Below are 17,323 nucleotides of genomic sequence, written 5' to 3'. Positions count from 1 at the left end.
GCTTTCATGTATAAATTACCTTTAATTTATGATGTTATTTTAACACTGTCATTTTGTTAAGAAAATTATAAACTTTTCCTTCCGTTGTACAAAAAACGTTACATTTAGAAAAGCGTTTAGGTTAAAGATTCCTTCCTCTAAATTCTCATTAGGAAAAGCGTTTTTCACATCAATGTGGATGAAGCTCTAAATCATTCTCAATTATCATGTCATGCCATGATAATTCTAAATGAATATTTTTAGAAACTCGAGAAAAAGGTCTTTTTTTAATCAATAGAAGCCTTTAGACTTAAGTCTAGTATTGTGTTTTTTAACAAGATCTCTAAACTTCATATTATGATCTCTAAAATCCATTGATTTCAACTATTAAGTCAAAAATTAACTATAGTAAATAAATCATATAATCATAAAATATAACAAGTCTTTTAATGCCTTTCAGATCTTTTTAATACTGTCCTTTCATTTGTTATATGTTCATTGACTTTAAATGGTTCATCATTTATTTGTTATTCTGGTATGTTGTCAAATACATATTTTACACTATAAGAAGCATCATAGCCTACTATGAATTCTAAGGATTAGTGTTTTTTTTTTTCATTTTTATTTATAATATATTTTTAAAAAATTAAACTAATTAAATTGTTTATATTTTAGGTAGAATTATAACAGTTTTTTTTTTCTTGTTTTTACTGAGAGGAGAAAAAAATTAGAAAATGTTGGGAAAAAAGAAAACGCAGCGTCACCTTCGACTCAACCCAACTTAAACCCTCGCGTCACTGATTTCTCACTCCTCACACTCACAGAGCCATGGCCGAAGCTTCCGTCACGCTTGGGGCCAAGGCTTCTTCTCTCTCTTCCTCCGCCGTCTGCGCCGTCGCCGCCGCTCTCTCTCAAGTGCGGATCGACTCAACTGCACTCGATAGACTCTCTTCCTCATCCTCCAAGAAGACCACCACCACCATAACGACGTCGTCTTCGTCCAATCACAGCATCACCGTCCCCGAGTTCCTAACCCTAGAGGAATCCCGCGCCTTCCTTCTCGTCCTCCTCAACAGCCTCCTCATCTCCAACGCTCCCTCTCGGATTCCCCTCGCCCTCGCCGAAACCCTCAATTCCAACCCTAGTAATTTCCGATTCGATGACTCTGACCTCGTCACGGAAGATGAACTCACCTGCTCCACACTGCTCGGGATTTCCGCCATTCTCGACCACCACTCCGCCGCACTGTCCGCGTTCGCCGATGTTGCAGCCGCGTTCTCCTGCGAGGCCTTGAAGGCTGACGTAGCAGCTTTCAATTTGATGGATTCTGGCGATGGGCACAACTCCAAGGAGGAGGTTAGCGTTGCCGCGGACTTGAGGGTTCTGCTCAACGGATCGAAGTCGGTTGGTAAGGAGAAGGTTCGATCCGTCGCGAGGGTTCCCAAGGTTCACGGGAGTGTGAGGGAGCATGCTAAGGCGGTGCACTCGAGGATGCGTGTTGAGTTGAATTCGGGGGTTAAGAGCGCTGCTGGGAGTGAGGAAGCTGTGTGCACTGTGCTGCTGCCGTTGGCGGCAGCATTGCGTGAACTCGGTGAGTGTAGTTTGGCACGGGCGAAGAGTAATTTGGAGGGTATTGGTGGTGAAGATTTGAAATTGGGTGTTGGGGAAATTTTTGGGAACGAATGCCCCGTTGAGGATGGTTTAAGCAGTGGTTTTAGTAAGGCTGTTAACTTGTTTTTGGGAAAGGAGTATGGTAAGTTTGCACACGAGGTCTTTGTGCTGTTGGGGCTGGTGTGGAAAGTTGTGGCATGGGAAGCTGTGACGGCTGTTGCGGTGCTAGAGGCTGCTGAGTTGAATGAGGTGATAAAAGGTGCTAAGGAGAATGGTGAGAATCCGAAAGTAGAGGAGAAATCAAAAGCAGAGAAGAAGAAGAAGAAAGTTGTCTTGGGGAAGGGGACTGGCTCAATTTTGGCATTGTTCAAGGAGAGGTTACAGAGTCATGGAAAGATAGCTTTGGGGACTTGGGTGGCTGATTTCCTATCATTTTTGGATTTGGCCAAACCTGAGTTTAACGATTTTTTATTGAAAGTTAAGGATGTCGTGGAGAGCAATGAAAGCAGAAGATTGCCCAAGATTCCTAAGGTAATTTCTCTTATGTTTGGCTACCGGTTTGATTTTTTTTAACTTTGTGTTTATTGGTTGTGTTATAGTCTGCGTAAGTTTTCCACTCCTTTGTGGTCCGAGAAAAAAAATTGTCTGCGCTCTTTATTGATTAATTTATCTATTCAATGCATTTTGTGTACTGCTGTGAGGATTACATTTAATTTACCACTTCATGAAAAGAGCTGGTTGTTTAATTCTTTGTAGGAAGTTACATCCTTAGTACTGAGGACTGACCTATAATAATTTAAATGTATTCGAAATTGTATACTCATTGACAATTATCAAGGAAATGGCTTAGTTGTATGTGATGGGAAACAGAACAATGGAAGAAATGTGCATGCTGTTCAGTTATTTGCTTGTGGGCATTTTAACAATAGAATAGTCAATTAGAATTTTTGTAATGGAGTAATATGCTCTGGGTTGACTAGGCGGGACAGGTATTGGATGAGTATGCTTTTGAGAAGAAGAAGAAACATGTAGATGACAATGCATTTGTAATTTGATATTGACTTTCGTTAGCCATAATTCACTCTGATAGAGACATGAGAATGATAGTCTTCATTGTACAATACATACTTTGAAGTCATTTTGCTCAAGACCTTGCTTTCAATTATACATAACCCTATTTTAACAGCTTGTACTGCTGAACTAGTATTCCTTTTTTACTGTAATCTGTGCGTGTTGTCTATAGATAATGGAATTGTTTAACCTTTGTTGTTTCTGGGTGGGATATGTTTGTTGGTAATCTTACCTTGAGTTTCACAATATGATTTATCAGGGGACTCGTGATTTTGCTAAAGAACAAATGACAATTAGAAAGAAAGCTTTTTCAATAATAGAGGAAGTTTTTGAGAGGCATGGCGCCACTGCCTTAGATACTCCTGTTTTTGAATTGCGAGAAACTCTCATGGGAAAATATGGAGAAGATTCAAAGTTGATTTATGATCTTGCTGACCAGGTAAATATGCTTATTGCCTTTTATGACTAAAGCTTCTCTTTTCTCTGGGCAAGGATACTTTGTGAGAATAAGCTTACAGAGTTCAAAATTCTGACAGCAGGGGATATCTTTTCTTATAGATTTTTTCTTCTTTCTATTTCTTATGCTGAATACAAACTTCTGTTTTTAGCGACCACTGTTATAATTCTATGCCAGAGTGGTATCCCCTTTCTGTTTAAATTCATAGAGCTGTACTTCAACTTCATGCTAATTCATAATCAACTTGTTTGATAGGGTGGAGAGCTTCTTTCTTTGAGGTATGACTTGACAGTTCCATTTGCTAGGTTTGTGGCTATGAACGGTCTGACATCTTTAAAAAGGTACCAAATAGCTAAGGTTTACAGAAGGGATAACCCATCTAAGGGAAGATACCGTGAATTTTATCAGTGCGACTTTGATATTGCTGGTACTCCACCTGAAAAAATGGGCCCAGACTTTGAGGTCGTTAGGATTTTGACTGAGCTACTTGATGAGCTGGACATTGGAGAATATGAGGTAGGTTTTTATAATATTCATTCTTTAGAAGTATTGTTTTGTGAAATTGTAGACCTCACTATTGAGTTCAAAAATTTAAGTTGGCATCAACCATCATTTTTTATTTTATGTTCCGTCAATACTTATTTGGGGTCTGGTTCACATCATAACTCATCATCTATAGTTATGCCATTGTGATTTTCGTACTTATTGGTTAAATATTTTCTAAATAAATGTTCACCTTTTATTGACTTTTTTTCTCAGATAAAGTTGAATCATAGGAAGTTACTGGATGGCATGATGCAAATATGTGGTGTACCTCCTGAAAAGTTTAGGACAATATGTTCAAGCATTGACAAGTTAGACAAGCAGTCTTTTCAACAGATAAAAAAAGAAATGGTAAGGACATATGTTGTTTGTGTCTATTTCCGTTATAATTTTATTTATTGAACGATTAGTTAAAGTTTTTTATCTTATATCTACTGTTGCACATTTTGAATGAAATAGGCTTTGTTTATTCAATATTATTTTTTAAAAAACTTCATAATTACTGCATTATTTATGGGTAGCAGTTTTTGTTTAGGGATTGATTTCATTTTTAGTACCTTCATATTTTTGGGTAAATCTTGTATGATTTGTTGAGGAGGCAAACATACTGTTAGTGTCTTGATGGTCACCTCATTGTATATGATTTCTTTTTTGTGTTGTGGTTTCTTCGTCCCTGAGCTGTCTGGATTGTAAGAAAAATGTTCATTTTCCATTCATTTATGTCCTATTTGGAAGTTACTGGTAGCAAGATCATATATCATCCATTCACTGGCTTAGGTCATAGAGACTTAATCATTATTGTTCTCGTACTTTTAGGTATAATGCTGATTAAAATTTATAACATTCAACTTCATGATTATATTATTATGGTAATGTGCTTTTACTGTGATGCTGCAGGTGGAAGAAAAAGGATTAACTGCTGAGACGGCTGACAGAATTGAAACTTTTGTTAAGGAAAAAGGATCTCCTTTAGCATTATTATCTAAATTTATACATGAGGGTAGTGATTTCTCAAAAAATGAAGGAGCTTCTGAAGCATTGAAGGAACTGGAAATTTTATTTATAGCTCTGGAAAAATCAAAACGGATTGATAAAGTGGTTTTTGACTTGAGTCTTGCCAGAGGTCTGGATTATTATACTGGAGTTATATTTGAAGCTGTTTTTAAAGGAGGCACTCAGGTATTTTTCATGTCTTTTTTTATCTCCTCTTCATTCTAAATTGTTTTTTCTCTATTATCTGTCATCCTTTCAGGGGCACAACACATTATGGATGCTTAGGTATAGTGGATTTTCCCTATGTTGCGCATCACAAAATGCAACAAGCTAAACATGTTCATTAGTTATTTCTTGTAAATGTGCAGTTGAATTGAAACACAAGATGATATGAAAGATAAAACAGTTTTTTATGAAATGGAGTTGAAATTTGAAAGAGTTGATCTATATGAAAAGTGTTGTTAATTTTAATCACTAGAAGTTAAATCAGACTGCATGTGGCTTTTGATTTGTTAGGATGAGAAATTAAGGTTGTGTTTACTTGTTTTTCTGTTCCCTTTTTTCCTTTCCTATTTTCACTTTTTAATTACTAAACTGCCACATTGTTTTCAAGTACAGTAAACAGAAGTACAATTAAATGCCCCCAACTTTCTAAAAGGAAATTTAGGTTGAAAATTATGCATTGAGATGCTATGAACGGAATCAGAGCACAGGGGTGATTAGCTATAGGAGTCAAGATAATGGATGTTAAAGTCCATGTCTTGGCTATATCTAGGGTCTGTGAAGACGGCTGACTTAGGATTTGGGGTTTGATGATGTGTTGGTTCAAATTAAGCAAGAACTGACTAGGTTCTTGATGATTTGGATATTATGCTGTTTGGCTTAGAATTTACAGCTGGATTAATGATATTTATTTTTTGGTTTTTATGTGGTTTCAAGTTTCAACCCATCTATTTTTTGCGGGGTGGGGACAGATAAGTTGATGATTGTAGTTCAGCTTATGTTTTATTGTATAAAAAGTGCAATCAATCAATACTAAATTTAATTTGTAATTGTAGGGTCCCAACCTGGTTTTCTAATATTTGTTATTCAAAAAGCCTCTGGAGATAGGAGGAAGTAAATTAAAATTCTTTATTATTTGAAGTGGGATACGTCTGTAGTTCTATGCTTGTCATATTTGTGCAAATACTCTGTTCCTGCGTTCCATTTACATTGTTTTGTTGAGATCTTAAACTTCTATTTGGCAATGGAAATGTGGTTCTGAGCAGGTTGGTTCAATTGCTGCTGGTGGGCGATATGATAACCTTATAGGGATGTTCGGTTCAAAGACAGTGCCGGCAGTTGGTGTGAGTCTGGGAATAGAGAGAGTGTTTGCCATAATGGAGCAACAACAAAAGGATCAGAACCAGGTGATCAAAATGTTTGATAAGTGATGAATAATTTTTTTAGATGCTTATGTATAAACAATTAAATATTTCTTATTCAGGTAGTCCAGGTTCAGTAATTTAATTTAGGGTTTGACTTGGTTTTCAGCTGTTGAGTTATCATGAAAAAACTAAACTATTTGAATATGAGCCAGGTCACTTGTAGAAATCAGCTTTATCATTTATTAACAACGAATCAATCTAAACAGCCAAATATATGCACCCATGTAGTATGCATGATTGCATCGCGTTACTAGAGACGTTTGTGATTCAAATTAGTTGAAGTTGACTTAAGGAATGTCTCTTTTGAGATATTAGGCAACACCACTGTCTACTTTCCTGGTTTTTGAGATAGTTTTGAAAGGTTGTAAAAAAAAGATCAGAGGCAAAGAGTACAGAAGAGAGGCAGTAGGACAAAGAACATGTCTCCAGGTCAATGGAACCAGAGTCCATAATAAATAAGTTCCTTGCAAAACCCAGTCCGGTATGGTGTACCCAACATTCTTATTGGGGTGATACAATGCGACGGTGCACACACTCACTCACGTGATACCCAAATGTATGTAGTACACTATTAAAAATAGTGGGTCAGATTTGATTTTTATAGGAAGATCCATGTTGTTGTTTTCACGCATCTACTGAGAATCAATATTTTCTCTACTAAGATGACTTGTTATGCATGGTAGCACTTACTGACAGACTTTTGTGTGTAACTAGCATTGCTGTTTGTGCGGAAACAGTTAAATTGCATCATTTTGCTGCATTTAATAATGATAACACTGATGTCCCGGTTGTCTCCTTTTGTTTCTAGCTTTCTCAACGCGTTTATAATTTATATGTTCCTTTCATGTTGTGAACGTCTCGGTTTATTTCATGGCCAAGAAAGTTTGAACGGTGGCATTGTCTAGGCATTATTTTGTAAATTTGTTTTCCCTTTTGTAGTATGTCTTAATTTTGTGTTGTTTGTGTTAGATGGTTCGTCCAACGAAGACAGAAGTGCTAGTGAGCATATTGGGGAATGATTTAACACTTGCTGCAGAGCTAGCTGGAGAACTGTGGGATGCAGGGGTGAAAGCAGAATTCTTGGTCCATAAAAGAAGAACGAAGCACTTCGAATATGCAAAAGAATCAAGGATCCCTTGGATGGTACTTGTTTATGAGCAGGAAGTAAAAGAAGAAGGCGTGGTGCAATTGAAAGATCTGGAGGCCAATATTGATATAAAGACTCATAGAACACAATTTGTGGAGGAACTTCGTAAACGGTTATACCCTTAATGCTCCCAGTCTCATACGTCCAACCCACCAACTCAACTTTGTAGTTCGGCGATCATTTTAACATAAGTATTGAGGGAGTGCAAGTTTTGATGACATTTGATTTCATGTTTCCTCCATTTTCATTTAAGAAACTTAATTTAGGAAATGACATTTTTTATTAAAAAAATATATCAAGTCGCCAAGCGTTCAATTCAAACTTTAGCTCCCCTACTTCAACTTAAATTTGGTCCCTTTTCATTTGTTTATGTTTTACTGGGCTTAACTTATGTGTTCTCCTAAAGCAATGTTTGTTTCCACTGTTGTCATTGTTTACGTTGATGGATGAAAAGGAGGGGCCACACTTGTTTGGATCCTGTGATCAACAAAGAAATGAGAGGAGCAAAATTTGGGTAGTGGCTGAAGGCTTCCTTCTGCATGGGTGTGGTAGCTTGATTTTATAATAGTACCCTTTATTGTTTTGGTTCATCGTGAGTGTGCGTGGTTTTAGTGGTGCTTGATTGTCATTCAAAGGTGTTAGGAAGAGATAATGGTCATTGGAATCTAAGATAAAAGCATAATGTTGAATGAAGAATGGATAATCAACACTATAATTGATTATGTTTTTTGTTTTTATTTTTTATAATTGATTATGAAAATAATTATTTAACTGTATTGAAAATAATTTACAAAATTTTAATTAATTCAAAATCAATTTACAAAATTTTAATTAATTTCATAAATTCGTTTTAACATACTTTAATCTTAATAATTTCTCCTTTTTACACTTTTCTCTCAAATATTCAACATCACCTTCAAATTTTCACATCTCTCTCCAATCCAAAACAATATTAATGTACGTGTCTTTTTTGTTTAATGTGGTATGGTTTAAATATTAATTTAATTTTGCAGTTTACTATTGAAAATTGAAGCTAATTGTTTAATGAGATTTTTTATTTATTTTGTATTTTCAATACAGGTCCAAAAGTAAAAGGAAAAGATTATTTTTATTAAAAATAAGAATTAAGTAAAAACACACATGGAGTAAAAGTCTTTTTAATTAATTAATTAATTAATTAGGTCTGGGTAATAATAGGTAAAACAAATATGAAATAAAAGTATGTGGCATCAAATGATTCTAATTATTTAAAAACAAACATGAAAAAATTATACTTTTGTTCCGATAAATAATGTATTGGTTAACAAAAAGTTGCAACGTAATAAAGTAGCATCTACCAAATCATTACTATAAAAAGAAGCACTTCGAATACCGCATTAAGCGTTACTCTATTAATATATTAATTGTTGGTATTAGTTAATTAATTAATTAACTACAGATAGAATAGAAGGTGTTGGTGTTGGTGTAACGGACTTCTACTTTTTCTCACAGCTGTTACATTTAGTCCCTGTCATCATCAATCATAATCGCTATATCACTATATCTATATCTGTATCTATCTATTTATATATATATATATATATATATATTTCTCTCTCTAACTTTGTGACTTTCTTCTCTATCTCCACAATTCTAAAACCCTACCCTCTTCTCCTCCAAATTCCACTTCACCCTCAACAATGGCTTCAGAACCATCCACTGTCGTCGGTCAGTACTCAACCTCCTCCCATTCTTCTTCTTTCCCTTATTTTCCCCCACTTTTTTGGAGGTTTTTCTCTCTATCAGTAATCGCACACGTACCATGCTAATTACGACTTTATGCTTCTTCTGAATATGATCTACATCTTCTATTTTCACTCTATTTCTTTCATATACTCCAAACGAGGTTCGTTGGACCCGGAGTTCAGCTGTTGTGTGTGCCCAGTTATGGTACAAATACTGTGTTTGGAGTTGTGATCGTGTTGAATATGTATGTGCTATACTGTTAACTTAAACCAGAACCTAGCGGTATGATAAAGAAACAGAAAAGGCTAAATATAAAAATAAGAAGCCTTCAATTTGAAGGGTTGAGTTTTCTTTGTTTCTATTTATTAGAGAATACCTCCTTTTTAGTGTTGTTGCTTGCTGAGATTGTACATAAAGTTCTTTTGCTGCTTGGTTAACATAGCGTGGAAACTTAGGTACCATGCTCTAGCATATTCTCTGTATATTTAATTGTATTTTGCTGCATTGTTGTCCTGTATTCTACCGTGCCTCTCACTTTATCATCATTCCTTGACATTATAATGTTAGGTAATAATTTAAATACAAAGATTGAAAGGGTGGAAAATTAGGAAAATAGTGGAGGGTCAAAGTGGTGATGTAGTTCTCTATCAATTTTTAAAAATAAAATTCTCTCTGTACGGAAACTGTTATTATGTTTACAAACTTACAAATACACTTATTATGTTTACAAACGATCTGATATCCGTAGCAGGAAATTATAGGAGGGATTATGTTTGTCTGCTAGGAAATTTCATGGGAATCTAGTTTCTAAAAATATTTCCTTAGTGGTTAATTGGTTGAAGTGTTTCCGTCTGGATCCTTATTATTGATGAGGAGTAATTATATGACATATGTCAGAATGGGTCACATGTCAATAGGGACATGTTATTTATAATTTGAAATTGGGGCACTTGTTTTTGGACTGAATTCTGGCAAGCTTGTTCACTTTTGGTCTACTACAATGCCTACTTGATCTCTCTTAACTTAAGCTAAAATCAGGCCAACAATTCTATAACTTTGCTGCTAAACTTGACAGTATTTGGATCCACTCATTCTCCTTTTATCAATTATAGTGGACGTGTGAACTTAGATATTCAGAAGTGACAAACATATACTCTAGAATCGTGGACTGAAACTCAATGTTAGTGAATTGATTTGCACGTTATCCCTTTTTCCAACTTGTAAATGTAATTTATCACTGATCATTGATCGTGTTCATCTTTGATTAAAACTGTTTTTTCTAGAGTATAGATTTATAGTTTTACTCCTATGTTAAAATATCTGGTCTATGTACGCAGTTCCTAGGAATTTCAGATTATTGGAAGAACTTGAGAGAGGTGAAAAGGGAATTGGAGATGGAACGGTTAGCTATGGAATGGATGATGCTGATGATATATACATGCAGTCATGGACCGGGACTATTATTGGCCCCCCTGGTGTAAGCTTTTTCTGTTCTTTGGATCTCTGGTACACTTGATGTAATGAACACCTATTTGCAAAATTGCAGAACTCACTATTTTTCTAGAAATTTATTAGCCTAAGACAGTACGACTCTATGCTTTTCGATTTTTGTGAAAATACACTTCATCATTGCTGTGTTAGCTAAGTTTGGTGTTTGTCTCATTTTGGAGCTGGTTATTTTTCAATCGGAAAGGAGGGTGTATTGTTACCAGGGATTTGGTTTCCTACAACATTGCTTTGGGAACTAAATGGTTATGGCCTTATGGGCAATGATTCCTTTGGAGTCATCCTCTTTTATAGTACACCACATGTAATTCAGAGCTAATATGGTTTAAAATATATGGGTTAATATTTCTAAGTAATTAAATCCGTTTTCTATTTCCAAGATACTTTTTTCTCTCTGACACTGTTTTAATTGTATTTACAACTAATATTTTTTAATTAATTCCATACAAAGGTTATGCGTACTGTCTTCTTGTAACAATGTTGAACTAGTATCTGCCAAAACAAAATATTGTTTTTGATGAATTGGCCTTCTTGTTCTTTTACCAGACTGTTCATGAAGGACGTATCTACCAGCTGAAATTATTTTGTGGCAAGGATTATCCAGACAATCCACCATCTGTTAGATTTCAGACTAGGATTAACATGACTTGTCTCAACCAAGAAACTGGAGTGGTAGGTATCACTTTAATTGAGGATTCCTTGTTCTTTTGTATTTGAATTTTATCTTATATCTAGATTTCCAGGTTGAGCCACATTTGTTTCCTATGCTTGCTAATTGGCAAAGAGAGTGTACAATGGAAGACATTTTGATGCAATTGAAGAAAGAAATGATGTCTCCACAAAATCGAAAGCTAGCTCAGCCACCTGAAGGTGTGTCAATCTTATTTTTTATTGTTGTTATTAGTTAGCCTTTTGTAATTTCATCTTTTTTTTTATCCATTGCTGTTTTTTTTTTCTGTAAATTTAGTTGGATTTTCATAGTTCATGTCAATAAGTAAATGGATGTGAAATTTTTGCATCCGTTGGATAAGTGGTGGAATCATTGTTGCATATACCTATCGATAAGTTATTGGATGTGAACTTTATGTATCTGTTGGTTAAGTAATTGAATATTAGTTGTCATAGATTATTGAGAGTGTTGATCCTGTTGCTTGTAATGCTTTGGAGATGAGGTCGTTGAAAACATGTGACTAATTACTTCTGGGCTACTCAGCATTTAACTTCTTAGAATAGCTGGAACATAATTTTTTGATGGATTGTTCTGGCCATTATGCTTATTAGGAGTTTTTGTTTGTAGACACGTTTGTCACTAGAGATACTGCATTACATTCGTGTGGGTATTCCCAGGTTTGATATTTATAGACTTGAATCCTCAATTATATTTTAGCTAAAAGTTACAAATTCAGTGCATGATCAGTGTATAACTATAAATTGATGTCCAAGTACATATCTTTTTTCATTGCATAACAAAACGATGTCGAAGTACATGTACGCACTATTGTCATGTATTGTCAAATATCAAGTAGATCAAGTTTACAAAATTTTATATAATTAAAGTATATAGTTGGCAATTTAATTACATATCTATAGACGTTTAATTCATGTAAAATTATATATGTTCATGTAAAGTTTGTAGGGATGAATTTCTCCTTTGTGGGCTTGTTGGGAGGATCCTTGAGTCTTCTGGTCTCACGGTCTTCTCCATAGCAGGGTTACCTGCAATTGTACTACAACGCTCAACTTAATTTGGGTTTGAATAGGTGTACTAGTTATGGGTTAGATTTTTCGTACCTTGTGTTCTGGAATGTTCTTCTATTTATTGTGGTAGCCTTGGGCTTTTGGTTGTACGAAAGATTAGTTTGGGCCCCAATTGCTTTTTAATCGTGATTTGAGGTGCTTAGTGTGTATAGACAAAGTGAGTCTAGATAGTACCTGAGATTGGCAATATCGGTCGCTCTTCTAGTTGTGTCTTCGGTTGTGCTCCCTTGTACTTCAGCTCATAAACTCTTCCAATCCTTTTGACTTCAACTCTTCAATTCCTTAGCTCCTTAGCACTTGATCGGCAGTAAATCTGTAGAAGGTTCTCCGACGATCAAGTAAGTACTCTAGATTGAGTGTATGTTATAAAATTGATAAAAGCGTACCTTAATCTTTTGTATAATGCTTATTCATAGTGTCTGATAATAGGCTATTTTATTCATGGGCCGTATCTAACGTCATCCGGATTTGGCGGGGCTTGACTTTGATTTATAGGGAGGTTATCATGATTTATAGGATGTTTCCTTACTTGACATTTATTTTCAGTTTGTTCCTTAACGTAGTTGATCATTCGGTCGGCCGGTCGGTTAATGATGCTGAGTGATGTGGCTCATTCGGCCCCGACCGGTACAATTGGATAAAAGAAAATTTAACTCCTATCTTTTAGCTTGTGATGCCTAGCTTATAAGCTGCTGTGATATGATTGTTGCAACTTGTACTCGGTTGTTAGAAGATTTGCATTTGTCTTATGAGTCTTAAGAAGTGTATGAGGAAGCTGAATCATGTGTATGTATGACTTTTAGGCAATGAAGATGGCAGGATTGACCAAAAGGGGCTGGTGCTGAGATGTTGTATCATGTAATTCAGGTGAGAATCAAAGAATAATAATGTATATAATTATATTCGATCGATAATCCATTTTATGGGTTAACACATTTATAAATGTAATTATGGACCACTTGCTTATGTAACCTGGAGCAATTAAAGAGCAACCATCGTATCCTTGGAAATTTATTGTGAAATGGTGTTGAAACTGTTTTTACCGCGGATTCTAATTTTTGGAACTGTGTATGTATTCATTTGTGTAGGTTGTCGTATGCACTCTTTCATCCTAATCTTGTGGGATAACGTTCAATTTATCATTGAATTGTTTTGAATATTATTTTATTAATTCTACTTGTCAATAATAATTGATCCATTGATTTCTTAATCGATATCTCAATTAGTTGTCTAATTTAAAAAATAACCTATCTAATTGAATATAATAGAATTTTATTGTATTTTAGTCATACGTTCTTTTCTTGACTTATTTATCTAATTAGATACAATTTAGACCTGAATAGTTACATTATTCAATTATATAGTTTGTCAGGATTCAGAACAGAATATAAAGGTTATTAATCTAAGTTTAGTACACATACCATAAGCCCCTAGTTAAGAAAGTTCACAAAATTCCTGTGATGACACACACACCATTTCCCACTATGAAAATGCAAAAAAATATTGGTATCATTATAAATTTCTGTATAGACATCCAAATTCCTTGCACTGCATTGTTAGATAATGGTGTGGGTGGGGCTGTGCTGACAATTGACAATCAAGTAGAAATTCAAGTGTTTCTTCCTGCACCCCCAACAACTTTCTCCTGCATCCAGAATAACTATTTACTTTTTTTAAAAATGACTTCTGGACTACTCATTCCAGAATATTTTTGGAACAACTTTCTAGAACACATTTTTTGAATTCTGGAATTATTTTTTCGTCTTCAACACCTTTTGTTTATGAATCACTCTATTTTGGAATCACCTAAAATTAAAAGTAATTTAGGTATTATGAAAAAATGTAAGGAACACCTTTTTGAATCATCCAAAACTGTTTAAAAGTAATTTAAGTATTATGAAAAAAATGTAAGGATAACGAAAGAAAAATGTAGGGGTGTTGGAAGAAACACCCGAAAATCAATCCATAAAATTATTTGATACATGGTTGGCATTGATACATGGTGTTGATAAAAAAAAAGCACTATTATGAAGTTAAGGACTGAGAGCATTGATTTAGATTTTTGCGGGAAAAGAGCCAAAAAGTGAGTTTTACCAAAGCCACTTACGTTTCATTGACAATAATTCCAATTTAAAGAAGGGAAGAGAGAGAGGACAGTGTTTGTATCATGTTGGGCCAATACTGAGGTTTAGAGCAGAATCAAATTGACTAGTTGTGAAAATGACTTGGTGCATAGATTAAATAAAAAGTGAAAATTCAAACAAATATAATATTTATAACATTTAATTGCTTTGGCCTTGATTTACTTGAAGTTGTACCATGTGTACACCATGTTTTTAGTCGATGGTGTAGGAGATACTATACTATACCGTGGGAAAATGGAAAAAGTTATTATATATGACAAGGTAATAAGATTGATATCACAAATTGATCTTAGTCAGAGAGGGAAAAGGAATACATATATATAGTAGAATTATGATCATTGATATTGTAAGAATCGTGATTCGAATTTTGAAGATGGATACAAGGCATGATGAAATGGGGAAGAAGACACTTTTGTCAATTTTATTGAGTAAACATTATTCATAATGAGTGGCAGGGACACGTGAGAGAATACGAGTCTTTTTGGGTACAAGACACAATACGAATGTGGAGCTGTCTACAGCACTGATTTACAGAACAAAAAAGAGAAGGAAAAATGTTTTATCATACTGCACTTTCTATTAGGGATACATATGGATACAAGAATTTAGCATTTTCTTCTTAGTATTGTAAAATCATGGGTCTGACTGGATGGTATACTATATATGGATCGTCTTTCGATCTGTGTATCTGATGTAATATTATGATAATACAAGCACAAGTCAAAGAATTTTAATTATTTAGTCTTAATCATTCAATTAAGACAAAATCATGATCATAAATGAAGATATTAGGATTTGATCCATATATATCACATAACAACGCTCCTCTACAAAAAAGATAATTTAATACACAACGGTGAAGGGGTGAAGGGGTGAAGGGTACACTTATTCTTGACCAACTTGAATGTTTTAGGTCGGAGTTCGTCTATACTCCTACTTAGAACAAGTTTATTATTGTCTGTGTTTATGTACTTCCTTAACAGACTAAAGTTTTAGTTGATGGGTTTGTTGTACATAAACCTTTGTTGCATTAATAGAATAAAAATAGGAGTGAGATATGGAAGTTTCACGTGGATGTAGATACGCTGAATCCAAAGTTCTTATGTAGCTAGCAATAGGAGCATGGGTTGGTTTTCAATAATTTATGTGCATGTTTCCCATCCCATCCTTCAAGTTTGTCTGTGTGTATGAATGTATATATCAATATTAGGGTAATCCAGAAAGACACAGATTCAATCAACACTAAATTGGGGAATGCATTCATTGATTGATTGAGCATAATAACTCACTCATGCAATTGCAAAACCTTATCCGTTGGGGCAAAATGAAATTGCCTTTTTGGTCGGAAGTTGAGCCAGAAAGCCTAATGTAGAGTTGTAGTGATGTGTTCTTGTGGAGGCACATCACAACCCAAAGACAAAAATCCTCATAACTTCTCTTCTAAACAAAAAAATATTACACATACCCTTCATTATTGAACTCTTTAGGTCACTTTCCTTCTCTCTTCCAATGCTCTTTCACTTTTCTTTTTCCTTTGATGGAACACCCAATGCACACTCCTCACCAATGAACTACTGCACCCACCAACCATTTCTGTGTGGTGACAGAGAAAGAAAAACTTAAACATTACATCCAATGTTAAATGTTTTTATTAAGAATTGAACTTTAAACTTAACTAAAACCTCAAAAAACTGACTTATGAGATCAAGTTCACATATATTTATATAGAATGAAATAGTCGATATGAGATCTCCAACACACATCCCTCACATCGAGAGTGATAGTTCGTGCTTGGGACAACATACTATGAATGGTCTGATAACGGCCCGATAGCGGTGACCTGATAAGTCCAACAAACTCTCGTTAGGATAAGTTCGAAAATGACTCTGATACCATATTAATAAAATGAAATAAATATTATTTCTCATATCTTTTTACTTTTTTTGGTTCTATTTTATAATAGCTTTGAATAATGTTTTATAAACATATTACTGCTAAATTGTTGAAACCAACCATCATATTTTCACCATTTTTTTTTACTATCTGGGTGGGGAAAGAAAAAACAGACGTATTTAATGTGTCATTTTTTGTACAATGACTTGACGATGTATGGAGATTGTGCTTAGACGTGTTTGGAGGAATTATGTTTCTATTTAGTCAATTATGGGACCTTGCTTCATACGTTGGCATCAATCAACTTCATCTTATTCAACTACAACCTTATATTAATTCAATCTCAACTTCAATTATTTGCTTAATCTCAAAATGGAAATCTTTCTACTCACAGAAATTCCACCTCAGTGTTTGGACCAAACTTTATCATAATGTCACGGATTCATAAGGAAGTAAGACGTAAGATTTACAATCCCAAAGCCATATAATTCACTATTCATTAAGTTTGCAAGATTTATTATATATATATATATATATATATATATATTAATTATATATAGAGAGACACACATTTTGACTAGCTAAGGTGATGAAATTTCAAACTAGTTAATACTTTAATGATGATCCACGAACTCACCCTTTAAAGGTTGACTTGAGTCAATAAAGAAAAAATGGAGACTGATTTTGTGAGGAAGAAAAACATTAAACATTAAAAGAAAATTATTAGATAGAAATTAATTTTAAAAACAAAAATAATTAGTTATTATATTGATTAAATTAAATAATATTTTAAAAACTAAAAAGTTATTGGTTTCTATATTAATTTCTAATGTTGATAAATAGTTGTTAAATTAATATCTAATTAGTTACTAAGATTTTTGCTACCAAATTTAAAATCTAAATAATTGGTAGTTAAAACCTTAGTAAACTAATTAAATATTAATTTAAAAAATATTTATCAATAATAAAAATTAATTTAAAAATTAATAATTTTTTTAATTTTTAAAATAGTAACTAATTTAGTTAACAAATAATTATTTTTAATCTCTAAAATTGGTTTTTATTTTAT

The 17,323-nt window shown here is 34.0% G+C and overlaps 2 protein-coding genes across 2 annotated transcripts; both read left to right on the top strand.

The window, feature by feature from the left end:
* The first annotated feature begins 665 nt into the window (after nt 1-665).
* On the top strand, nt 666-7,549 carry LOC137812944 (histidine--tRNA ligase, cytoplasmic). The gene is made up of 7 exons (XM_068615203.1): nt 666-2,121; nt 2,921-3,100; nt 3,374-3,634; nt 3,878-4,012; nt 4,559-4,840; nt 5,923-6,063; nt 7,051-7,549. Exons 1-7 carry the CDS (start codon nt 808-810, stop codon nt 7,351-7,353), a joined length of 2,616 nt encoding a protein of 871 aa, XP_068471304.1. The 5' UTR covers nt 666-807; the 3' UTR covers nt 7,354-7,549.
* Nucleotides 7,550-8,791: 1,242 nt separating this feature from the next.
* On the top strand, nt 8,792-13,272 carry LOC137812945 (ubiquitin-conjugating enzyme E2 variant 1A-like). The gene is made up of 5 exons (XM_068615204.1): nt 8,792-8,935; nt 10,291-10,430; nt 11,006-11,131; nt 11,203-11,329; nt 13,021-13,272. The coding sequence occupies exons 1-5, from the start codon at nt 8,908-8,910 to the stop codon at nt 13,077-13,079; spliced, it is 480 nt and encodes a 159-aa protein (XP_068471305.1). The 5' UTR covers nt 8,792-8,907; the 3' UTR covers nt 13,080-13,272.
* Nucleotides 13,273-17,323: the final 4,051 nt, after the last annotated feature.

Source organism: Phaseolus vulgaris, chromosome 2 (assembly GCF_000499845.2).
Source record: "Phaseolus vulgaris cultivar G19833 chromosome 2, P. vulgaris v2.0, whole genome shotgun sequence".
NCBI classification, from domain to species: Eukaryota; Viridiplantae; Streptophyta; class Magnoliopsida; order Fabales; family Fabaceae; genus Phaseolus; species Phaseolus vulgaris.
This window is presented reverse-complemented; position numbering and strand designations above follow the sequence as displayed.

Coding starts and splice junctions, on each gene's coding strand:
- LOC137812944 (XM_068615203.1), top strand. CDS start 808: ATGGCCGAAGCTTCCGTCACGCTTGGGGCCAAGGCTTCTTCTCTCTCT. Junction 4,013..4,558: donor AACAGATAAAAAAAGAAATG/GTAAGGACATAT, acceptor GTGATGCTGCAG/GTGGAAGAAAAAGGATTAAC. Junction 4,841..5,922: donor TTTTTAAAGGAGGCACTCAG/GTATTTTTCATG, acceptor GGTTCTGAGCAG/GTTGGTTCAATTGCTGCTGG.
- LOC137812945 (XM_068615204.1), top strand. CDS start 8,908: ATGGCTTCAGAACCATCCACTGTCGTCG. Junction 10,431..11,005: donor CTATTATTGGCCCCCCTGGT/GTAAGCTTTTTC, acceptor TTCTTTTACCAG/ACTGTTCATGAAGGACGTAT. Junction 11,330..13,020: donor GCTAGCTCAGCCACCTGAAG/GTGTGTCAATCT, acceptor TATGACTTTTAG/GCAATGAAGATGGCAGGATT.